This window comes from Panicum hallii, chromosome 1 (genome assembly GCF_002211085.1).
Source record: "Panicum hallii strain FIL2 chromosome 1, PHallii_v3.1, whole genome shotgun sequence".
Lineage (NCBI taxonomy): Eukaryota > Viridiplantae > Streptophyta > Magnoliopsida > Poales > Poaceae > Panicum > Panicum hallii.
This window is the reverse complement of record NC_038042.1, coordinates 59,484,059-59,504,023: the sequence shown is the minus strand read 5'-3', so window position 1 is coordinate 59,504,023 and position 19,965 is coordinate 59,484,059. Positions and strand designations below refer to the sequence as shown.

The 19,965-nt window shown below is 43.9% G+C and overlaps 3 protein-coding genes across 3 annotated transcripts; 2 read left to right on the top strand and 1 right to left on the bottom strand.

Moving 5' to 3' along the window:
• Nucleotides 1–130: 130 nt before the first annotated feature.
• Nucleotides 131–3,495, bottom strand: LOC112880476 (probable prolyl 4-hydroxylase 3). Its single transcript, XM_025945117.1, has 7 exons — nt 3,025–3,495; nt 2,854–2,935; nt 1,890–2,085; nt 1,304–1,433; nt 1,030–1,217; nt 757–855; nt 131–564 (listed from the first exon to the last, which is right to left on the bottom strand). The coding sequence occupies exons 1-6, from the start codon at nt 3,279–3,281 to the stop codon at nt 782–784; spliced, it is 927 nt and encodes a 308-aa protein (XP_025800902.1). The 5' UTR covers nt 3,282–3,495; the 3' UTR covers nt 131–564; nt 757–781.
• Nucleotides 3,496–3,756: 261 nt separating this feature from the next.
• On the top strand, nt 3,757–10,155 carry LOC112880468 (plant intracellular Ras-group-related LRR protein 6). Its single transcript, XM_025945109.1, has 21 exons — nt 3,757–4,038; nt 4,473–4,536; nt 4,627–4,763; nt 4,852–4,938; nt 5,309–5,384; nt 5,517–5,591; nt 5,673–5,742; nt 5,823–5,900; nt 5,990–6,050; nt 6,143–6,221; nt 6,907–6,997; nt 7,269–7,329; nt 7,415–7,485; nt 7,624–7,697; nt 7,811–7,948; nt 8,038–8,142; nt 8,484–8,608; nt 8,706–8,802; nt 8,981–9,055; nt 9,282–9,337; nt 9,572–10,155. Exons 1-21 carry the CDS (start codon nt 3,974–3,976, stop codon nt 9,645–9,647), a joined length of 1,761 nt encoding a protein of 586 aa, XP_025800894.1. The 5' UTR covers nt 3,757–3,973; the 3' UTR covers nt 9,648–10,155.
• Nucleotides 10,156–13,846: 3,691 nt separating this feature from the next.
• Nucleotides 13,847–19,826, top strand: LOC112886789 (ABC transporter F family member 3). The gene is made up of 18 exons (XM_025952789.1): nt 13,847–14,153; nt 14,704–14,919; nt 15,152–15,341; nt 15,513–15,721; nt 15,846–16,004; nt 16,287–16,415; nt 16,484–16,585; nt 16,655–16,801; nt 17,370–17,432; nt 17,607–17,653; nt 17,735–17,794; nt 17,973–18,055; nt 18,163–18,257; nt 18,625–18,711; nt 18,835–18,922; nt 19,070–19,155; nt 19,238–19,300; nt 19,394–19,826. Exons 1-18 carry the CDS (start codon nt 13,935–13,937, stop codon nt 19,511–19,513), a joined length of 2,163 nt encoding a protein of 720 aa, XP_025808574.1. The 5' UTR covers nt 13,847–13,934; the 3' UTR covers nt 19,514–19,826.
• The last annotated feature ends 139 nt before the right edge of the window (nt 19,827–19,965 follow it).

Here is a 19,965-nt window from a genome sequence, read left to right as displayed (position 1 = left end):
CATAGTCAGTTTCATTTTAACATGCCACCGACACCGACGACCACAACTTGCCAACTCAACTTCAGAGGCACCAGAAGATAAACAAGTGCTAGCTCGCAACTGTCAAATGCTGCCGCAGAAGCATAGGATCAGTACAAACACCTGCCTTTGAATGCAAGCGCCATCAACCCGCCACCGACAGAAATGTTCACTTCGATACAGATGTCATGTGAGCTCTACGCCTCTTTATTCATTAGTAACACAGCTTATACCCATAATAATACAGGATTCTGGTACTAATATCACCCACCGGTAAAAGCACAAAAACAAAATTTCAAATTCTATACCCCCAAACACTAACATCATTGCTCTATAGTTGGGGTACTGCGAGGGAAGAAAAGAAAAAAAAAAGGAAAGCCAAGTCAGCTAGGATCATTCCAAAAAATATCTGCAAGGACAACTCAGGCCCCTGCTTATTGGCCCCATCATCTCCTCCATCCAGGAGTAAAGAATACAACTCGAGTAAAGCGTACATGAGTGGCCATCCCGAAAAGAACTCCAAGTCACATGGACATAGAGATCCATCTGCGCGACAAAGTAGTAGCACATCAGTTTGAGCAAAACTTTCACATCATCGAGCTCCAGTAAAACTGTAAAACAAATCAAGCAGCAACCAAACCGAAGTATAAAGGTATTTCAAAGGCACATCTGGGCCGATCCTAAATGCTTGTTCACAAAACAACACAAGGCTTACAAACCCACAGTAACAGCACATACCTTTGGTAAGTTGACTTTAGAAGGCTCAAGCTTTGTACTCATGGACATGCATCCACTTGGTTGACGACCATTTATTTCCTTTAATCACAGGACAACCTCCTGCAAGAACAATGTGATATAAATAGAACTTTATAATGTATAGAAACAACTTCAGGGGCAGCATGAGTTAAAGATTACGAAAATGAACTTCCAAAAGGAGAATGGAACAAAACTACAGAAACGCATAAATGAAAGGTCTAATATCCTTCAAATGTTTCCAAGTATCGGACTAACCATGTAAACTCAATGGGTCCAGAGTGGCATCTGGTTTCATGCTATAGAAAAGAAGCGCATCTCCCATCTTTGGTTTGACAGAGAGACCTCTTCTGGCACATTCTGAAAGCTCATTATACCATGGTAAAGAACTGCTGTTCACATTTGCATCGGGGAAAATAGTCTCACCCCCTTCTTCAACATCTGATCTGTACCCATTGAAAATATTTTATAAGAACATATTCCATTCAATTAGCATCACAAGAACATGATGAATGTATATGTCTATACGTACAGATACATAAGAAGAGTAGCCATCCTCTGGCCCCCATTCTTGGTGTTGAACTCATCAAGAAAATAATCAAAGTGAGGCTCATACTTCTGTCCAACTTCATAATGGAGCACTTGGAGTCCCTCACCGTGTTCTGTAACCCAGCATGAAATAATATGATTCGACATCATAATATGTCAGTTCAGATCGTTAAAAAAAATTGGGAGATACATCACTAGACTGCATCTCATCATCCAACCGGTAATACCAAAACTCTGTTACATGTGTACTATCATTCTATAGTCTATTAACACTAAGAAGACACATGTAACAATCAGACTACGTTATGTGATTTGTGGGTGACAGTTCTATGGACGCCTCAGTTTTTCTTTGTCGTTTTTGAGATAGTGCTAAGCACAGAGCTTGTTCATGAAGAATATAGCCATACACTATACTTAAAAATCACACACCAACAGGTATGAAGGTGTTCTATGTGGATGACAGTTCTGCGTACACAACAGTTGACTTTATCATTTTTAAGATCACACCATGCACAGAGCTCATTCCTGAAGATTATAGTCATACACTAAATACCATAAAAATCACATACCTACAGGTACGAAGGTGTAATCTGCTATCCTCTTTTCAATTGCTCGAATAACCTTGTCTCTTCCTCTTTGAAGGAACATGCCTGAACTTGTACGAACCCTGCTGTCCTTGCTTTTGCCTGTGGTGCTATCAACAACCGTTGATTTCACCATGTGAGGCTTGGCCAATCCAATTAGGTACTCGCACTCTTCCTTAGACTAATGAACAGAGCAAACTATCAGAAATCATCATAGTCATATAATCATCAACAATGGGTGATAAACTAACAGGTTATAAAAATTGGGCAAAAATAAAGCAGTTAATAAACACTAGCTACAAACTATACAGTATGCATAACTATGAACAATTTAACAGAAAGAAGAACTGAGATGTTTTCTCTTAGTGGATGATAAATATAGAATTGCATAACAAACAAGGTCAACCTAAAAGAAGGTATGGATCAGAATCCTTAGGTCAAATGTACTTGTTTTCTTAATAGTACTGATGAACAAAAACAAACATTTTAATAGTCCTTCCATCTGTAAGCAACTTGGTCCCTGCACTTGTCATTGATCTTGTTTTTCTGACTGCCTCATAAAGTAACTAGGAAAGGCAGTACTAGTTTGCAAAATTTACATCCCAGATCTCCCATGTGTCAAGTAAACAACCCACAGCACAAAATAGAGGTGTGCTAGAAGAAATGAAGGCCTAATAGCAGAACTCTAGCATTTTCTGTTTCGTTGATATGCAATTGAGCCAGTAAAGAGAACTATATGAATGGCAGAATAGAATTTGAACGCAGTGGCATGGTAAGTCATAAGGTGAGCCATTGTTGTATTCCCAGATCCAACTTTAGTGGTGCCACCCAGCGCTATCGATTCAGAAAGCACTTAAATACTAGTTAACACGACATGGTACTAGTCCATCTCCATCTCTGTCTCATGAGACTCATAGAATGTTGAGCTTGAAACAGAAGAGAAATCTACCAGGAAGTTGTGGTAGACGAATGCCCTGGGCTCCCACGAGATGACCTCCGTCCACTGCGCACCCCGCTCTCCCAGTCCCACCCTGCATGCAGCCACAGCGACGATCTGCGGATCAGCACCAGATCGAGCCAAATCTGAACAGGTACAGCGAGCCGAAGGAAGGCTAGTCACCCGAGGTCGCGGCGGGCGCGTGGGCGCGAGGGTCGGGCGTCGGCGGACTCGGTCTCCCCTCCGGCAGCGTTGGTGGTGGCGGCGCTGGGCGCGGACACGGGGAGGGAGAAGACGCCGAAGGCGATGAGGGCGAGGAGGAAGGCGGAGACGAGGAGCAGGGCGGTGAGCGCGATGGCGTACGGCGAGGCGCGGCCGGCGCGGGTGGGGAAGACGCGGGGCGGGCGGATCCCGCGCATGAGCGGGCGCGACGGCGCCATGGGGGGAGGTGGGGTCGCGTCGGGTTCACTACTGGTTGGTTTGTTTCCTTTTCCTCGCGGGCGCGGCGACTGCACTGTGTCTGTGCCTGGGTGGGCGGCGGCGTCTCTTTCGTGCGTGCTCGTGTGCTCTGTCCTTCGTCCCGCCGCCCCGTGGATTTCTTCCTGTCCTTGCCAAAACCGTGTGCGCCGCGCCACCGCTACCGCCACCGCCTCCGGTGCCGGTCTCTGCTAAGATAAATAAAATTATCTTATATCGAGGGGTGGTGCATACAAAGGTTACACTTTCTCACATTGATCGTAGCAATTTTCTGAATGCCTCCTCTTCTTTTCTTTCTGGTACCATAACCAAGTGACAAGAGGGGGGTGATCGATTGATGCAATTCAAGGTGTGAAGCCCAAGAAGAGCAACAGAACAGAGTTGTGTGATCCTTGGGCCGTGCCGCAAGTCCCCCACAAACCCCAAACGAGTTCAGCGGCCCAGCCCAAGACAATTCGGCTCCCCGTCTTCTCGCAGCGGCTGGCGGTTGTGTTTGCTTGCTACAGGCTGGAATTAATCAAGCATTAATTTATTAAAACTGTATCGCGAAGAAAGGAAGGATCGCTGCTCCGCCGCCAACTCCTCCGTAGCATCCTCCACAAATCGAACCTCAATGGCGATCTGAACCAACCTTCCAGAGCCTTCTGGAAGTTCCATGGATCGGATCCTCAAGTCCGCCAGGGAGTCGGGCTCCCTCAACCTCTCCAATCGCTCCCTCAGGTCAAAATCTCTTGCTCCTCCTTCACATTCCGATCCGTTTGAGCTGGATCCCAGCCGCTTTCGACCTCGCGATTTGACAAATGACCATTTAGCTTCTGGGGGGATCGCGTACGGCCATTTCGGAATTGTGTATAAGCAACGCTGTAGCTGGTGTTGCTGTCCTCTGTTCAGGTCGAGTGAACTAGCAACAATGCTCTAGTACCGCGTCGAACAATATGATAGCTTTTATAGTCTCCCTGACCAGAGTCATGTGAGGATCAAATGCCATCTCTTCCTTTCCTTGAATGTGCTAAACTGTTCTGCCTAGCTTGTTCCTCTTATTTCCTACCTAAAGGACACACGGTACATCCTCTGCTACTGTTATTATCATTATTATTACCTTACCTTGTCGCTTACAGTACTCCTGCTTGTTCCTTTTCCACCTCACTCTTCAGGGAGATACCCAAGGAGGTGTACAACAACTTGGACACAGGCAGCCAGGATGAGAAATGGTGGGAGGTAATATGCTCGTTACACTACCAGCTACTGCTGTGTGCTATACCGGGCTACGAGCAACATAACTAACCAGATCATGCGTGGATTTTTCAGGGAGTGGACCTCCAGAAGCTCATACTGGCTCACAATAATCTTGAAGTGCTAAGAGAAGACCTTAGAAATTTGTCTTCACTTGTTGTGTTAAATATAAGCCACAACAAGATATCTTCCCTTCCAGCAGCTATTGGAGAGTATGGACACTGCTCTTAATGACTAATTCCATTTATAGATATGGGCCATTAATGCCACCTTGATTTTTGGCATTCCTCTTCCGTGCAGCCTGCCATTGCTAAAATCGCTGGATGCGTCTTTCAATCAAATAAACACTCTGCCCGAAGAGATTGGTCTGGCTACCGCATTAGTCAAGTAAGCTTATCGTGTATTGTTCACTTCAATTAATTTAGTCTCATTTTATACTGTGTTGGTACAATCTAAAAGTATACAGTTTGCATTTATTTTTGCCAAGTATCTTGCAGGCATATTTTTTACTCTCTAGTTTAGATCTCACCTCATAGATCTCTCACTAGGGTAAAAGATGCCTTGTTTTCATTCCCTTGCTTGTGATGATTAGTTTTGGAAATGTTAACCACAGTGACAAAACTCTATTTGTTTTGGGAACCGCTCCACCTCTTTTGCGTTCACAAAGTGTATAGCTGTTGTGATTAGCACATCATGTAAAAGATAGAAGCAGTGCGTGATACTTACTATTCATGTATTTTATGCTGTGTTTTGCCAGGGTTGATCTCTCAAATAATTTCCTTACTGAGCTTCCAGCTAGCCTTGCCAAATGTCCGGACTTGTTGGAACTCAAGGTAAGTTGCAATGGATGTATTCTTATTTTTTGATGGTTTCTTGGTCCTGCAGTTGATCTGTTGCCAACTTATCACTTCCTTTTTCACCTTCTAGTCTAGACATGCACAAAATAATGTATGCATTCTGTACAGGCATCAAACAACACCATATCAAGAATACCAGATGCACTTGCTGGCTGTTCCAAGTTAAGTAAATTGGATCTAGAGGTAAGAACTACCTATAGAATGTCAAAACTATTCCTTTGTTATTCAATTGTGTGTTAAAACTGAACTGCCACAAATTATCAGGGTAACAAGCTTGTGACTATTTCTGAAAACATGTTTGCATCCTGGACAATGCTCACGGAGCTAAATCTTGGTATGCAGAAATATCAAAGATGTGTTGAAATCATGTGATTCAATTGGTTTTGCATTGAACTAATATTTAGATCCTTACAGCCAAAAATCTGCTTACAACCACCCCGGACAGTATCGGAGCACTTCCTAAACTTATTCGCCTGGACATGCATCAAAATAGTGAGTTTATCTACCATGTTGTTACATGTGCGTATTCTGAAGTTTTAATCGTCACTAGCGTTGATGGCTTCCTACCTTTTCTGTGTCAGAAATAACATCAATTCCTCCTTCCATAAAGGGTTGCTCTTCTCTTGCTGAGCTCTATATGGGGTTGGTTCTCTACTCATGGCATGTTTACCTTTTTTTTGCTTTGCATTTAACTTTCTGTGATGTAAATTCGCTTTCTCTGTTTTGTGTTCCAGAAATAACTTATTGTCTTCAATACCAGCTGATATTGGCACACTATCAAAATTAGGAATACTTGATCTCCATTCTAATCAGGTTCTACCCATCTGTTACATGACCAAGCTGTCTTTTTTTTTTTACCATACATGCCCGAACTGTCAATTTGATCTTCTCATTGTTCCCTTGGTACTACTCTAGACATTGAACACACAACGTAAAAAGGAAAAAACCTCGACCATGGGGGAAGACCCCCCCCCCCCCCGCGCGGGGGCTTTGTTCAGAGTTCAAAGCTCTAATCAGTCATGTTAAGAAAACTAGTTACTTTTAATTCCATGGTTTAGAATATCTGCCGTTTATTTGGAGTCATAACCGTGAATAGTGTGCATCAGTTGCTTGGGCCTTTTGATAAACAATAAGTAATTTTCCTCTCACAATGTTACTCCATAGGCTTACTAGCCTAATCCTGTCAGCTGTTTTAGTGGGTTAGAACATCCTTTCATCCTTTGAGATCTTGTTCGTTAGGTTACTTACATGTTCAAATGGAATTGTAGAGCAGAATCATTCGGAATAACTGTGGTTATTATTGTTCCCACCTGTCACTTTATGATGGCTTTTCACAAGAAAATTATTTGTTACAACTTTGATCTACCAGAAACAATTAGTAGGAGTATCCTGCAAGTGCAACAAACCCTACTGGCATATGTACCTTTCAATAAAAAGAAACAATTAACAGTTCTTTTTTCCCCTTTTTTCTGTCTGATGAATATGCTACTATTACCAGCTAAAGGAGTACCCTGTTGGAGCATGCAACCTCAAACTATCTGTCCTCGATCTATCGAATAACTCATTATCTGGTCTACCAGCTGAACTAGGTTTGTTTTATTCTGTGCAATGTTGCTTTCCGTAACACCAGTGCTGCTGTTTGTCTGCTTTGTTTAGAATCACTATGCAATGATTCTGTTTGTTTGCGTAGGCATGTAAGCGCATCTGCACTTATGTATGCATTCCTCTCGGTCAATCTTTATGTATATCATACATATGAATTCTTGCAAGAGTCATAAGTGTATGCATTAAGGACCTGGCATAGTTTATCTTACCACCTAACTGAAAATCCTAATTCTGTAACTCCATGTCCTACTCAAGGTAAAATGACTACCCTCAGAAAGCTTCTGCTTACTGGAAATCCTATGAGAACACTTAGGAGGTAATTCCTGTTTCTCCTACTGTTTAGTAAACTGACTGTTCGGAATCTCTATTAATCTGCCAAAATTAATATATTATGTTCCCAGTTCATTGGTTTCTGGACCAACAACTGCATTACTGAAGTATCTGCGGAGTCGGCTTTCATCTGATGAGGAAGGTAATTGAAAAGGCTAAGTCAAAAGTATTTCATCTTTATGAGCAACATTTTATATTGTCCATTGTTTTTTTGGAGCATGCAATATCTTCAATTGTTTGTATTTGAAAATCATTTCTCGACTACCAAAATGATCATCAGGATCTGGAAGCACAAGCACCCCGACAAAAGATGACCAAATTGCTGCAGCGAGGCGATTGTCGTTATCTTCAAAGGTGTGCTTCAATTATTTTGTTGACATAAGATGTCATAAGATAGATCTTCATTTCCCTTTTTATTTTTCTTAAATGAATTGGTTCTCACATGGCTGCTGATAATCTCATATCAGGAATTGGACTTGAGCGGTCTTGGTGTGAACAGTGTACCAGCTGCGGCGTGGGAGACAAGCGATGTGGTCAAATTGGATCTTTCTAAAAATTCAATAGAAGATCTGCCAGATGAGCTGTCATTATGTTCATCACTTCAAGTGTGTTTCTGAGCAAGGAGATATTGTCATCTTGTTGTATTATTAGTCATGCTCAACCTGAATCTTAGCTTTTGCTCTTTCTTTTTCAGTCCTTAGTGTTGTCGAATAACAAGATAAAAAGGTTGCCGCACACGGTGATCTCCTCCCTTACCAATCTGTCTTCCTTAAAGCTGGACAATAATCCCTTGGCAGAGGTAATTCAACAGTCATTTCTTTTTGTATTATTTGTCTTCTGGAATATATTTGGCATACAGAAGAATCTCAATTTGTCAAGTGTCATGGTTGATATTGGTTGTTGAATATACTTACGTTTTTAACAGTTCTAGGACTGTCGTGAAATGGAAATAAGCAGGATCACATAGTATAGTTCTAGCCACTAAAAGCTCCAGAGAGCTAAAAACGTGTTGACAGTACAAAATGAAAGTAGTATTAACTTTTGAGAGAGCATACTTCAATAACGTGTCAATATATGGTAATATGTATCATTTCAAACATTTCTTAATGCTATATGATAACACACGTACTTTTCTTGCAGATATCATCCACTGATCTTGTGTCTCTGTCCAAACTTGAAGTACTTGATTTAAGTGGCAATGCTTCAGCACTACCTGAACCTTCTGCAGTTTCTGCGCTAACACAACTGCAGGAGCTCTACCTAAGGTTGGAACTTGGAACATATGCACAGCGAACATATGCACAGCCTCTAAATTACAACTATTGGATGAAAGCTTATCCACCTTTCTCTATCTGTGAGCAGACGGATGAAACTCCATGAATTTCCTAATGGTTTGTTGGACTTAAAACAGCTCCGGATTCTTGACCTGAGTCAGAATAACCTCACAACTGTACCACAGGTAATTATTAGGATTTGTTGGCAAGGGAGGCAGGATTTTGGTAGTTTGAATAAAATTTCCTTTTGATTTCCTGATACTGGTTTTGAAGCTCAAAAAAGTTTGTGTGGAAATGTTGTAAGCAGCTGTTAGTTGCCCCTTTTCAGTTTCTGCAAATGCTGACTGAACTGCACTTAAACAGGGTATAAAGAATTTCACTGCTCTGATTGAGCTTGACCTGTCGGACAACAATATAACAGCGCTCCCAGCAGAGCTGGTATTCCCCTCCACCCTTCATTTTTGGTATTTTCTTTCTTGAATCTATCTCTAGATACTGTTCTATAGTAGGTGTTCTGGACAACTTCAAACATTTGAACTCTATCATAGCACAGACTGATTGTGATAAACAACATGTACTGGCATCAAGTGAAAATACTTCTCTCTCACGGTTGCATGGTTCTCAATCTCACTGAATCTTTTTTCGTGGATGCTTTTCTCTGCAGGGATTGCTTGAGCCTAACCTGCAAGTGTTGAAACTTGACGGGAATCCGCTTAGAAGGTAAGAATGTAACCTTGATATGTGATTTGATCGTACCTATGCTGAATAATGGAATCTGGCATGTAGAAGTCTGGTGCCAAAATTACAGAAACACACATAATAGCCATACAATGTGATAAATCCTTGGAACAAAAATGTGCATTTGATGAAAGAATTTAGAGGGAACGGTATAGTTGACAGATTGATCAACCGTCAACATCACAATGCTCAGCCTCCTGTTGCTTTCTCATGCAGCATAAGACGGACTCTGTTGGAGCGAGGAACGAAAGCAATTCTCAAGTACCTCAAAGAAAAATTGCCCGCTGAATAATGTCTCGAGAACAAATTGCTGTGGGACTCGGGCAATAATATGTTTATTGGCCACTGTATCTTTTATTTAAGCCTTGCAATCTTCCGGTGTGAATTCTGTGGAATTTGGATCTTTTGTGAGAAGTGAGCGAGTTGCCTTATGCGCGTTGTGATCAGTTGTGTGTGTTTGCATCCTTCCTTTTGTTTGCATCATTGAAGCCAGTGTCTCTGTCCACTCTTTATGAATCGGTGGTACAATGAGACGCAACAGAAGACGAGAGGAGACGTTGCAGATGAGATGAGATGAGTTGGCAGACGTGAGACGGCATGATTCTGAAAGGTACACTGCCGAGTCGTGTCTATTTCATCATTGTACAAGTTGAGCACGCCAATGTTTTTCATGTGTTGCGCAGTGGAAAGCATGTGCTTTTCAGGTGTTGTACGTCAACATTTTGTGGAATTTTGAACGGCTCCTGGTACATGTATTGGAACTGTTAACCTGATGTTCTTGAATCCCCTTCTCATCTTGAGATGCACAGTTAACCGTTTAGATTGCTGGTGGTATCTTGGCCGGCCAACAGAACTGAAACAAAGCTGTATGTACAGCTGCATAGTTGTTATTGCACGTGAATAATGAAGCTGCTTAGGAGAGGAGAAAGCAGAGCAGCGCGGCGACGGCGAGGAAGAGCCATATCTGGTGCAGCGACTGCTTTATCCGCCGGCGGCCGTCGCCGACGATCATTGGCCGCGGCGGCAACGGCGACAGCCACCCGCCCGGGAACGCCCTCGGGAGCACGGCTGCCGCCGCGCTGCCGATGAGGCAACCGGCGTTGGAGTGCCACACCCAGCCCCAGCGGTGGCTGCCGTTGTGCTGTCCGCGCAGCCGGTTGTTTACGATGGCGGCGGGCGTGGGCAGGCCCGGCCCTGGGAATTTGGTGGCCCGGTGCAGGAAAAAAATGGAGGCCCCATTGACCACAAATATTACCACAAATATAGCAAATTTATATATCAATTCCAACTATATAGCAAATCGTAAAAGCAATTGAAAAATTACAATATAAAGGTCACTTAAAAATGTTTCTTCTAACACTCCTAGCTGCAAAGTCAGTTATGATAGAATCAATATCAATATCATCTAATAGCTGCTTCTCAATGCACAAGGTTGCCAAACCATTCGATCTTTCTTGAGATATTACTGATCTCAAATAGTTCTTCAATAGCTTCAACTTCAAAAAGCTTCTTTCAGCTGATGCGACACTCACAGGCATAGTAAACAAGATTCGATAAGCAATGACAACGTTAGGATAGCTGTCCACTTCTCTAACAAACTCAAATATCTCCTTTTTTAGTTGCCCTTGCAGTTCTTTATCAATTGTCTCTTGTTTGCTCAATCTGATCCTTAATTCATTTCAAGAGTTCATGCTAATTTTATGCTCAACAGTGCCTTCATGTTCTTTCAATCTCACGCTGAGATGTCTCCAATCTCTAAGTCCATCAGATGCCAATGAACTCTTCATGTTGTTAGATTTAAAAATCTTACAACAAAAGCAAAATACTTTATCAATATGCTTAGAATAAACTAACCATTTCCTATCATGTACCTCTCCATTCTTTAGCACTTTGGAATAATGAGCATATGAAAAATGTCTAGAGTTCTCATCTAATGGGAATTGAAGGTTTTGTTCTCTTATAGGTCCCTTTTTCTACTATAACATCCCTTGCTTTGTTATCAAGTGTATCCTAATTTCTAGGATCATAAATATCGACAGAAAAAAATGGTTGTTCACCAACAGAATCAGATTCTACTGGATTCTCATGATCACTTCCACTATCATTATTGTTAATATCAATATTTTCTTCTGAAATCCCTCCATCTTGTGGCTGCCAAACAACTATAGCCAATTCCTCATTGTTCCTTGAAGTTGAAGGCACTTTAGGCTGCAGAAATTTATGAATAGCACCTCTTTGCGATGCATTAAACTCCTCTATATGTTTCCTTTTTCTCCTTTTTTCACTACCGGATAGATGCTTTCTAATTCTATTAGACGACATGTGATGGATGTACTGATGTTAATCCTACAATTATCAATGATTAAAATTGAATCAAATTTGCGTATATAGTTAGAAACACAGATAGGGATAAGGGATTGATTTGGATTGGATATCACACCTTCGATCGTGGACCGTAGGGCGGCAGGAACGGCGTAGACAGGCCTGGGCGTAGTTGCGTAGACAGCAGACAGGCCGGAGGCCGCGCGCTGCGCACAAGCACAAGGCAGGCCCGCAGGTGGGCAGGCCGCAGGCGGCGCGCCGGCACGGCAGGCCGCAGGCGCAGGAACTGAGGAGTGAGGAACGGCGGCGTGGGCGTGGATCGGATCGGTCGTCCATGATCCGTCGTCTGTCGCCTGATCGACTGATCGTATGCGCAGGAAGCCAGGAACGGGCAAAGGCGGCGGGCGTGGTATAGACTCCAGAACCGAAAAGGCACGTATGAAGGCACAGGACTCGGGACCTCGTGGCCTGATGACTCCAGAACCGCAAAGGCCTGATGACTGGCTGCTCGTGGCCTCGTGGCCTGGGCCTGGCTTAATATATGTATTAAGTGTAATATAAACGGGTGGCCCACTGCTAGCCAGAGGCCCGGTGCGGGGGCACCGCCCGCACCTGTCCACGCCGCGTGGGCCGGACGTGAAAGCGCAGGTCGTTGTGGTCGTGGACGCCGGCGCTCCGCCGGTGGCAGAGCGGGAGGAGGCGGCCCTCGGACACGGCGGCCCTGCACACGGGGCAGTGGTCGGCGGAGCGCATCCAGCGGCGCGCGCGGACGAGGCAGTAGAGGTGGCCGCAGCGCGTGACCACCGGCTCCAGGCATATGCTGCAGTCGAAGCACGGCGGCGCGCCATGGGCATGCGCACCGCCTGCCGGCAGCTCCACCACCTCCATCTCCATGTTGTACGTCACGTGCCTACAAGCTTGTAGCTGCTTGTGTTGTTATATATAGAGGATCGGAGCGTCTCCGTCGTCCGACCCTAGCCTAGCTAAGCTTGTTGTTGGCGCGCGGCGCCGTTGCATTCTTCTTCTTTCTTCTTCCCAACAGCAACAGGCAACAGCTAGCATGCATGTCTATTGTGACATCCCGGCCCAACAAGGATGAATTTGAGCCCACTAGTGGCCCAAGTGTAAGTGGCATGACATGTGTGGGGAGTTGTCCCACCTTGCTAGTTGAGGGTGAGTCTCACCAACATATAAACCCAAGTACCAAGTGCATTTCAACCCCCGGGTTAATCCTTTTACGCGAAGCGAGGACGAAAGCGTAAGCGGGGTTGGTGCGAGTGCGTGTTTTACTCAACGTGCGAGTAGAACTGAGCCATATTTGGAACTGGGGCGTTACAATTGGTATCAGAGCCGACCCTCGCGGTTACACGGGCGTGTGCGTGCTAGGGACGCGGACATATGGCGCATGGCGCGTGTGGACCCGTGTGTGGTCACACGGCATGGCATGTGTGCCGGTACTAGACGCATGGACGACGTGTGCTAAGAGGGAAAGTTCCTGGTCGATTGCCCCAGTGTGCGGGTATGTTGCCGACGAGGACGTCGGGTCCTTTAGGGGTGGTGTATGTGACATCCCGGCCCAACAAGGATGAATTTGAGCCCACTAGTGGCCCAAGTGTAAGTGGCATGACATGTGTGGGGAGTTGTCCCACCTTGCTAGTTGAGGGTGAGTCTCACCAACATATAAACCCAAGTACCAAGTGCATTTCAACCCCCGGGTTAATCCTTTTACGCGAAGCGAGGACGAAAGCGTAAGCGGGGTTGGTGCGAGTGCGTGTTTTACTCAACGTGCGAGTAGAACTGAGCCATATTTGGAACTGGGGCGTTACATCTATCCTATCCATCTCATGATCCTCATTCGTCTCATCTGCCCTGCAGGCCAAGATCAGCTAACTAAACAGGCGGTTGGATGGTTCCACAAATAATACATGATTTGATCCAATTGCTAGGAATAAAATCTGATCCAATTTCATAACCAATCTTATATTAGCAATTGCAGGATGATGGGCCCTCATGGGCTGACTGACCTCCTCCCACAGCTGGGCCCAACTCTCGGCCTATTTGTTAGTTAGGTCATGCTCACTCATCGTACAGCGTCCACGGCCCACAGAGGCGCGCATCCGGACCGTCCGCTCAGGCATCACACGGCTGCTGCCTCCAACCAACCACTCCAGGTGCGGTGCGGGGTGGTCTGCTCACGCTCGCCCAAGCCCCTTCTCCTCCGTCCGTTGGTTCGCCGTCGCGGGACAAGGAAGGGAAGATGGCCGCCGCGGCTGCGGCGAGCATGGGGGTCGTGCGGGAGGTCCTGGGCCCCGACATCGTCGAGGAGGTGGACCAGCCTATCATCGACTACATCGCCAACGTCCTCGCCGACGAGGACTTCGACTTCGGCGCCCCCGACGGCCACGGCATCTTCGAAGCGCTCGGAGAGCTCCTCATCGATTCCGGATGCGTCTCCAGCCAGGACCACTGCCTCCAGGTATCCCCGCACTCGACTACCAACTGTGCCGCTCTATTCTCCGATCTGACGCGCTAGCTGATAGCTGATTTTATTCCCCCCCCCCCCCCAAAAAAAAAAAATCGTTGTGCCTTCTATTGCTTGGCGCTGTAGATACTATAGCAGATATTATGGATTAGTGCGCGATTCGCTGGTTCCTCAATTGTTTGGACGATTTAAGGCAGCCGTGGTGTATCACGACCTGTCTGGACGCTTTCAACCTATAGATAAGAACTGCACAATTGATATAGTTTGTTTCATTTGAGTTACTGATGGCTCGGTGACCCTTTGAAGCATCGAGGATAGCTGTTCCAAATGACTTGGTTTAGTCACTTCCTGATGCTCTCTTCGATTTAGGTGCCTGCACCGCACCAATCAAAATGTCTTTTATTGGTCATTTGTAAGATATACACACATAGCCTTGAGAATCATTGACAACTCTTCCAATTCGGGGAATAAAAGATGTTAATACAGAGATTGCTTGATACCGACTTGTAGAAGCCCTCACATGTGTTTTGTTTTCTCACTGTAGGTCTGCAGTAAGCTTTGCGAAAAGTTTGGGAAGCATGGTCTCGTGAAACCCAAACAAGCTGTGCGTAGCCTTGTTACACCGTTACGTATGAATGCGGGGATGGACGACGATGTCGCTCCCAAAAAGCAACCTGAAGTATTCGAGGGACCGTTGCTATCTTCACGTGATAAAGCCAAGATTGAACGGAAAAAAAGAAAGGATGAGAGGCAAAGAGAGGTAATGTGTTTTCTACTTTGCCAATGGCTCATCTTAAATTGCCACACTATGCTTTGCCTTTGCTTGTCTTTTGTGATGAATCCTTAGCAGTGCGCATCCGGTGTACAGCATATCCCCCCCCCCTCCCCCCCTCCCTTCTTATTTTTGTAATGGTAGATGCAAATGTCTTCCTTCCTTCCTTCCTGACTACCTGACTATACTCTTTTGTATACTGTTCTGCTTGCTGGTCCAGGCACAATATCAAATGCATGTCGCAGAGATGGAGGCGCTTAGGGCTGGTATGCCTCCTGTTTTTGTAAATCACAATAATGATGGTGGGCCAGCTGTTAGGGATATACATATGGAGAACTTCAGTGTCACTGTTGGTGGCCGTGATCTTATTCAAGAAGCCACTATAACACTTGCTTTTGGAAGGCACTATGGTGAGTTACAACTTTAGAGTACTTTATGAACTTCTTGGTGTTCCACAACTCCCAATAAATAACACTTTGGCAGGGAAGCATGTTCAGTTCATTTATATGGATCTGTAACAGCTTTTGTTTGAAACAGACAGTATTCAACAAGCTTCAGCATGTCTAATTTACCCATTTCAGGCCTTGTTGGAAGAAATGGTACTGGAAAGACATCTTTCCTCAGAGCTATGGCAATGCATGCAATTGATGGCATTCCCAAAAACTGTCAGATATTGCATGTTGAGCAAGAGGTCGTGGGTGATGACACCATAGCTTTGCAGTGTGTTCTGAATGCCGATGTTGAACGAGTTCAACTTCTGCAGGAAGAAGCCCGTCTGGTTCAACAACAGGTTGACTAATGAAGAATTTGCTTTTCTTGATATCTACTGCTTCTTGCCTGATGTTTCTTCCTCCTTTGAGCTCTCCCTATTTGTCAGTGTTCTCTTCAGCTAACCTGTTACCATTGCTATGCAGAAAGACCTAGAGATTGAGGCTGAGTTCGGGCAGGGCTCGGGCAAGAGCAAGGGTGATCTTGACAAAGATTTTATCAGCAAGAGGCTTGAGGAGATATATAAACGGCTTGAGTTTATCGATGCAGATGCTGCAGAGGCTCGTGCGGCATCAATTTTGGCGGTCTGTTTATTTCCCTTGTCTGTACCATTTGCACAATATCATGTTACTGGTTTGCTTTTGCTCCCATTTAAAATGCAGTACTTGATTCTTTCAAGTATCAATACGTGTCCAAAATAAGTAGTCGTCGGTAGGGGCAATAACATTTCATGACGTTGTGTTTAGAGTTCATCATAAATTAGGAAGGTAGGATTTGCGCATGTGGATCTCAGAAATAGCATAGGACTTGCACATGCTGATTATGTACTTACTTTGTACTGTTTTGAATGGTGGAACTCTTTACAGGGTCTTAGTTTCACTCCAGAAATGCAACGCAAACGTACAAAAGAGTTTTCTGGTGGATGGCGCATGAGAATAGCTCTAGCACGTGCTCTGTTCATTGAGCCTGATTTACTACTTCTTGATGAGCCAACAGTAAGCTGGAAATAAGGGGTTGGTTTTCCTCACTTACTGGCTTATGCTAACAACCTATCACTTTGCAGAACCATCTTGATCTTCACGCTGTGTTATGGCTAGAAACATATCTCCTGAAGTGGCCAAAGACATTTATTGTTGTATCGCATGCTAGGGAGTTTTTGAATACGGTATGCATGCCAGCTTATGTTTTTCCTGTCCTGGTTTGAACTGGATAGCTGATGACCAGATCTTTTTAGGTTGTCACCGACATTCTTCATCTACATGGTAGAAAGCTACATGCTTACAAAGGTGACTATGACACATTTGAGAGGACACGGGAAGAGCACCTTAAGAATCAGCAGAAAGCCTTTGAAACAAATGAGAAAGCCAGATCCCACATGCAGGTTAGTTTGTATTTCTAGCAAGTATCATTAACCCTGAGAGTCCTTTAGTGCCACATTTCAAGAAAACTATGCTGTTTTCTGCAGCAAACAGTGATTTGGAAGTTGATGCTTTAGTTCATCCATGTTTTTTATGGGTTAATAAACTTTCTTTACAAAAAAAGCAAGCAACTCCCTTGTTAGCCCATTTCAAATTCACCATTTGGCTCTGCTAGATGTTGAGCACCAAAGTTTGTCTGAATTGATCATACCATGGCCATCTCTAGCCTACCCCAACTTGCTTCGGACTAAAAGGCTTTGTTGTTATTATTGTTGTTGAATAATAGTAGACTGCATATGTCTTTAGCTTGAACATGGCTAGCTACTCTGTAGGCAGTGAAGCTTGTGCAACGTGGGCTGGCCCAGCTTGCAGTGTCTTAGTGAAACAAAACACTTGAGACCAAATCTCTGTCTGATATAAGCTCAAATGAAAGAAAATTAGAATTATCTGGAAACTGCTGAGGGTATTAAGTGCTACTAGATATTTCTTCAAAGACCAATAGTGAAGTTCAATTGTTTACTTTCTCTGTAGGCATTCATTGACAAGTTCCGCTACAATGCAAAGAGAGCATCGCTTGTTCAATCAAGAATCAAGGTGTGTTTTCTCACAGTGTCTCCATGTTAATACTTTTGCAGTTCAAAATTTGTTTCACTTTTACTGTATTTGGAGATGGTTTCGAATCCCCCCAACTGACATTCTGATATACAATAATGTTATTCAGTGACAAATTTGATGTCTGACTTGATATTCTTATCTGTATTATCTCAGGCGTTGGAGCGAATGGAACATGTTGACGCGGTTGTCAGTGATCCAGAGTATGTCTACCCCCTAAATCAATTGTACTTTGGTATTTTGGTTACAGTCAACTCAGCAATTGTTTGATTAATTCCTTGCAGCTATAAATTTGAGTTCCCAACCCCAGATGATCGCCCTGGACCACCAATCATTAGCTTCAGGTTTTATTTCTGATCCATATTTTATCATTTATGAAATCTTTTCCCCCCTCTTACTGTATGCACCAGTTGGCCTTTTATTCCTTGCCTTTTGACCTTCTGGATTAATTTACCAGTTATTATTTTAGGCATCCATGTGATATGTTCGTTCGCTGTTGAATAATTCTTTCCTTCTTTGCAGTGATGCCTCGTTTGGTTACCCTGGAGGGCCTACTTTGTTTAAGAATTTGAATTTTGGTATTGACCTCGACAGTCGTATAGCAAGTATGGTTTCTTTGTTCCACTCATCTTATCTTGACTAAAGATTATTCTCTAGTATTCTAAGTTCTAGTACTTCCATTTTTTAATCACTGATTGACTTACTGTTTCAGTGGTTGGTCCTAATGGCATTGGCAAGTCTACTATACTGAAATTAATATCTGGAGATCTGCAGCCAACTTCAGGAACAGTATTCCGCTCCCCCAAGGTGCTTCATTCTTCTTTAGCTACAATCATGGCTTTTTTACCACCCTGTAACTTGTACTGCTTTTTCTTCAAAAAACTTGTGTTACATGAACTCCGATCTACGCCATTCGAAAGCTTTATTTTATAATTGTTATAATAGTTTTGTATATATTGAGATGCCAGTATTTTTTTTGTCCTATGCCATTACTGAACCGGACAAAATACCCAAACCTAGATCCTTAATATTGATCTTTTTCTTTGGTCACTTGTATAATGCTGCTACATATATATGGTGAGATTGATTTGTTTCCATTGTCGATTGCCAAGGGGTTTTCTTTGCAGCATCCTCTCATTGATTTGTTGATTTTTTTTTTCTGGTTGCTTTACAGGTCCGCATGGCTGTATTCAACCAACATCATGTTGATGGGCTTGATTTAACGGTGAATCCCCTTCTGTACATGATGAGGTGCTATCCGGTAAGTTCAAGCATCATCTTTGGTTACTATAGGATATGAAACTTAACCTGGTGGATAGCTAAGATGAATGTTCTCTATATCTATTTGATACTGAACTCAAATACAAACTTAACCTGTTTGCAGGGTGTACCTGAGCAGAAGTTGAGGGCACATCTAGGTTCCTTTGGTGTTTCAGGAAATCTTGCCCTCCAACCTATGTATACTTTGTCAGGTAGACATCATACCAATATCATAGGAGGTTTTAGGTGATGAAATATGCTACTAGTTTATGACTGTCAGTTTTGACAAATTGTTAAGGGATCATCTGCATTTAGGATTTTAAATTACTCGATCCTGATTAAAGCAATTGCAACTTCAGGTGGTCAGAAGAGTAGGGTTGCATTCGCGAAAATCACATTCAAGAAACCACACATTATACTTCTCGATGAGCCTTCTAACCATCTGGTGAGGAAATCATGGCACATTATCTTTTCTTTTTCCTTCTATTTTTCTAGGTTGGTTCTGAACTGAAATCCCTGGGTTGCAGGATCTGGACGCAGTTGAGGCGCTCATCCAAGGTTTACTGGTGTTCCAGGGTGGAGTGCTAATGGTAAGGCGGCAAGATGTTTCTTTCAGTGTAGTGTCGACAGTTTAGTGGTGTTTGTGCCCAAAGGAGAAGAGTGTCTGACGACTGGTTTTGCAGGTGAGTCACGACGAGCATCTCATAACTGGAAGCGTGGACGAGCTTTGGGTGGTGTCAGATGGCAGGGTGACCCCATTCTCGGGCACGTTCAAGGATTACAAGAAGTTGCTCAAGCCTTAAGATTATCCTGGAGAATTGCCTTTTTTTTCCCGCGCACAAACGCCGAAACCTAGAAGCGCGATACACACAAGGAACATAAAGTAAAGCAGCCAGCAGTTTTGAGTGGTATCCAGTGTTCATCCTTTGTGCTGTGAGCCGAGGCGACATGTACCTCTGCCGTAGGTGACATGCATCGTCATCATATATAGATTGGAGAGTACTTTGCAATGTATCATGTTTGGAGTCTAAAATAAACGCAAGCTTTTTGATGCGATGTTGGTTATGGTTTGGCATGGACCTCGTGATTTGTTGGACAAGTTGTTATGATGGCTTTTCTTGTGCGGTCTACATTATCGTTCTGGTGCACCGTCACGGGAATGTCTGCTGACAATTTCGAGTGAAGGTGTGTGGAACTGCCTGGTGCCTGCAGGTGAAAGGAAAGGAAGGGACTCCGGGACGGAGTGAAAAAGGAA

Excerpts from the sequence above, each read along its gene's own strand:
- LOC112880476 (XM_025945117.1), bottom strand. The coding sequence starts at position 3,281 with ATGGCGCCGTCGCGCCCGCTCATGCGCGGGATCCGCCCGCCCCGCGTC. Across the intron at positions 2,086-2,853 it reads TCGTCTACCACAACTTCCTG|TCTAAGGAAGAGTGCGAGTA; the intron begins GTAGATTTCTCT and ends TCTGTTCATTAG. Across the intron at positions 1,218-1,303 it reads GCTACTCTTCTTATGTATCT|ATCAGATGTTGAAGAAGGGG; the intron begins GTACGTATAGAC and ends CAATGGGTACAG.
- LOC112880468 (XM_025945109.1), top strand. The coding sequence starts at position 3,974 with ATGGATCGGATCCTCAAGTCCGCCAGGGAGTCGGGCTCCCTCAACCTC. Across the intron at positions 7,486-7,623 it reads GCTTTCATCTGATGAGGAAG|GATCTGGAAGCACAAGCACC; the intron begins GTAATTGAAAAG and ends AATGATCATCAG. Across the intron at positions 7,698-7,810 it reads GATTGTCGTTATCTTCAAAG|GAATTGGACTTGAGCGGTCT; the intron begins GTGTGCTTCAAT and ends ATCTCATATCAG.
- LOC112886789 (XM_025952789.1), top strand. The coding sequence starts at position 13,935 with ATGGCCGCCGCGGCTGCGGCGAGCATGGGGGTCGTGCGGGAGGTCCTG. Across the intron at positions 17,795-17,972 it reads CCACCAATCATTAGCTTCAG|TGATGCCTCGTTTGGTTACC; the intron begins GTTTTATTTCTG and ends CCTTCTTTGCAG. Across the intron at positions 18,258-18,624 it reads CAGTATTCCGCTCCCCCAAG|GTCCGCATGGCTGTATTCAA; the intron begins GTGCTTCATTCT and ends GTTGCTTTACAG.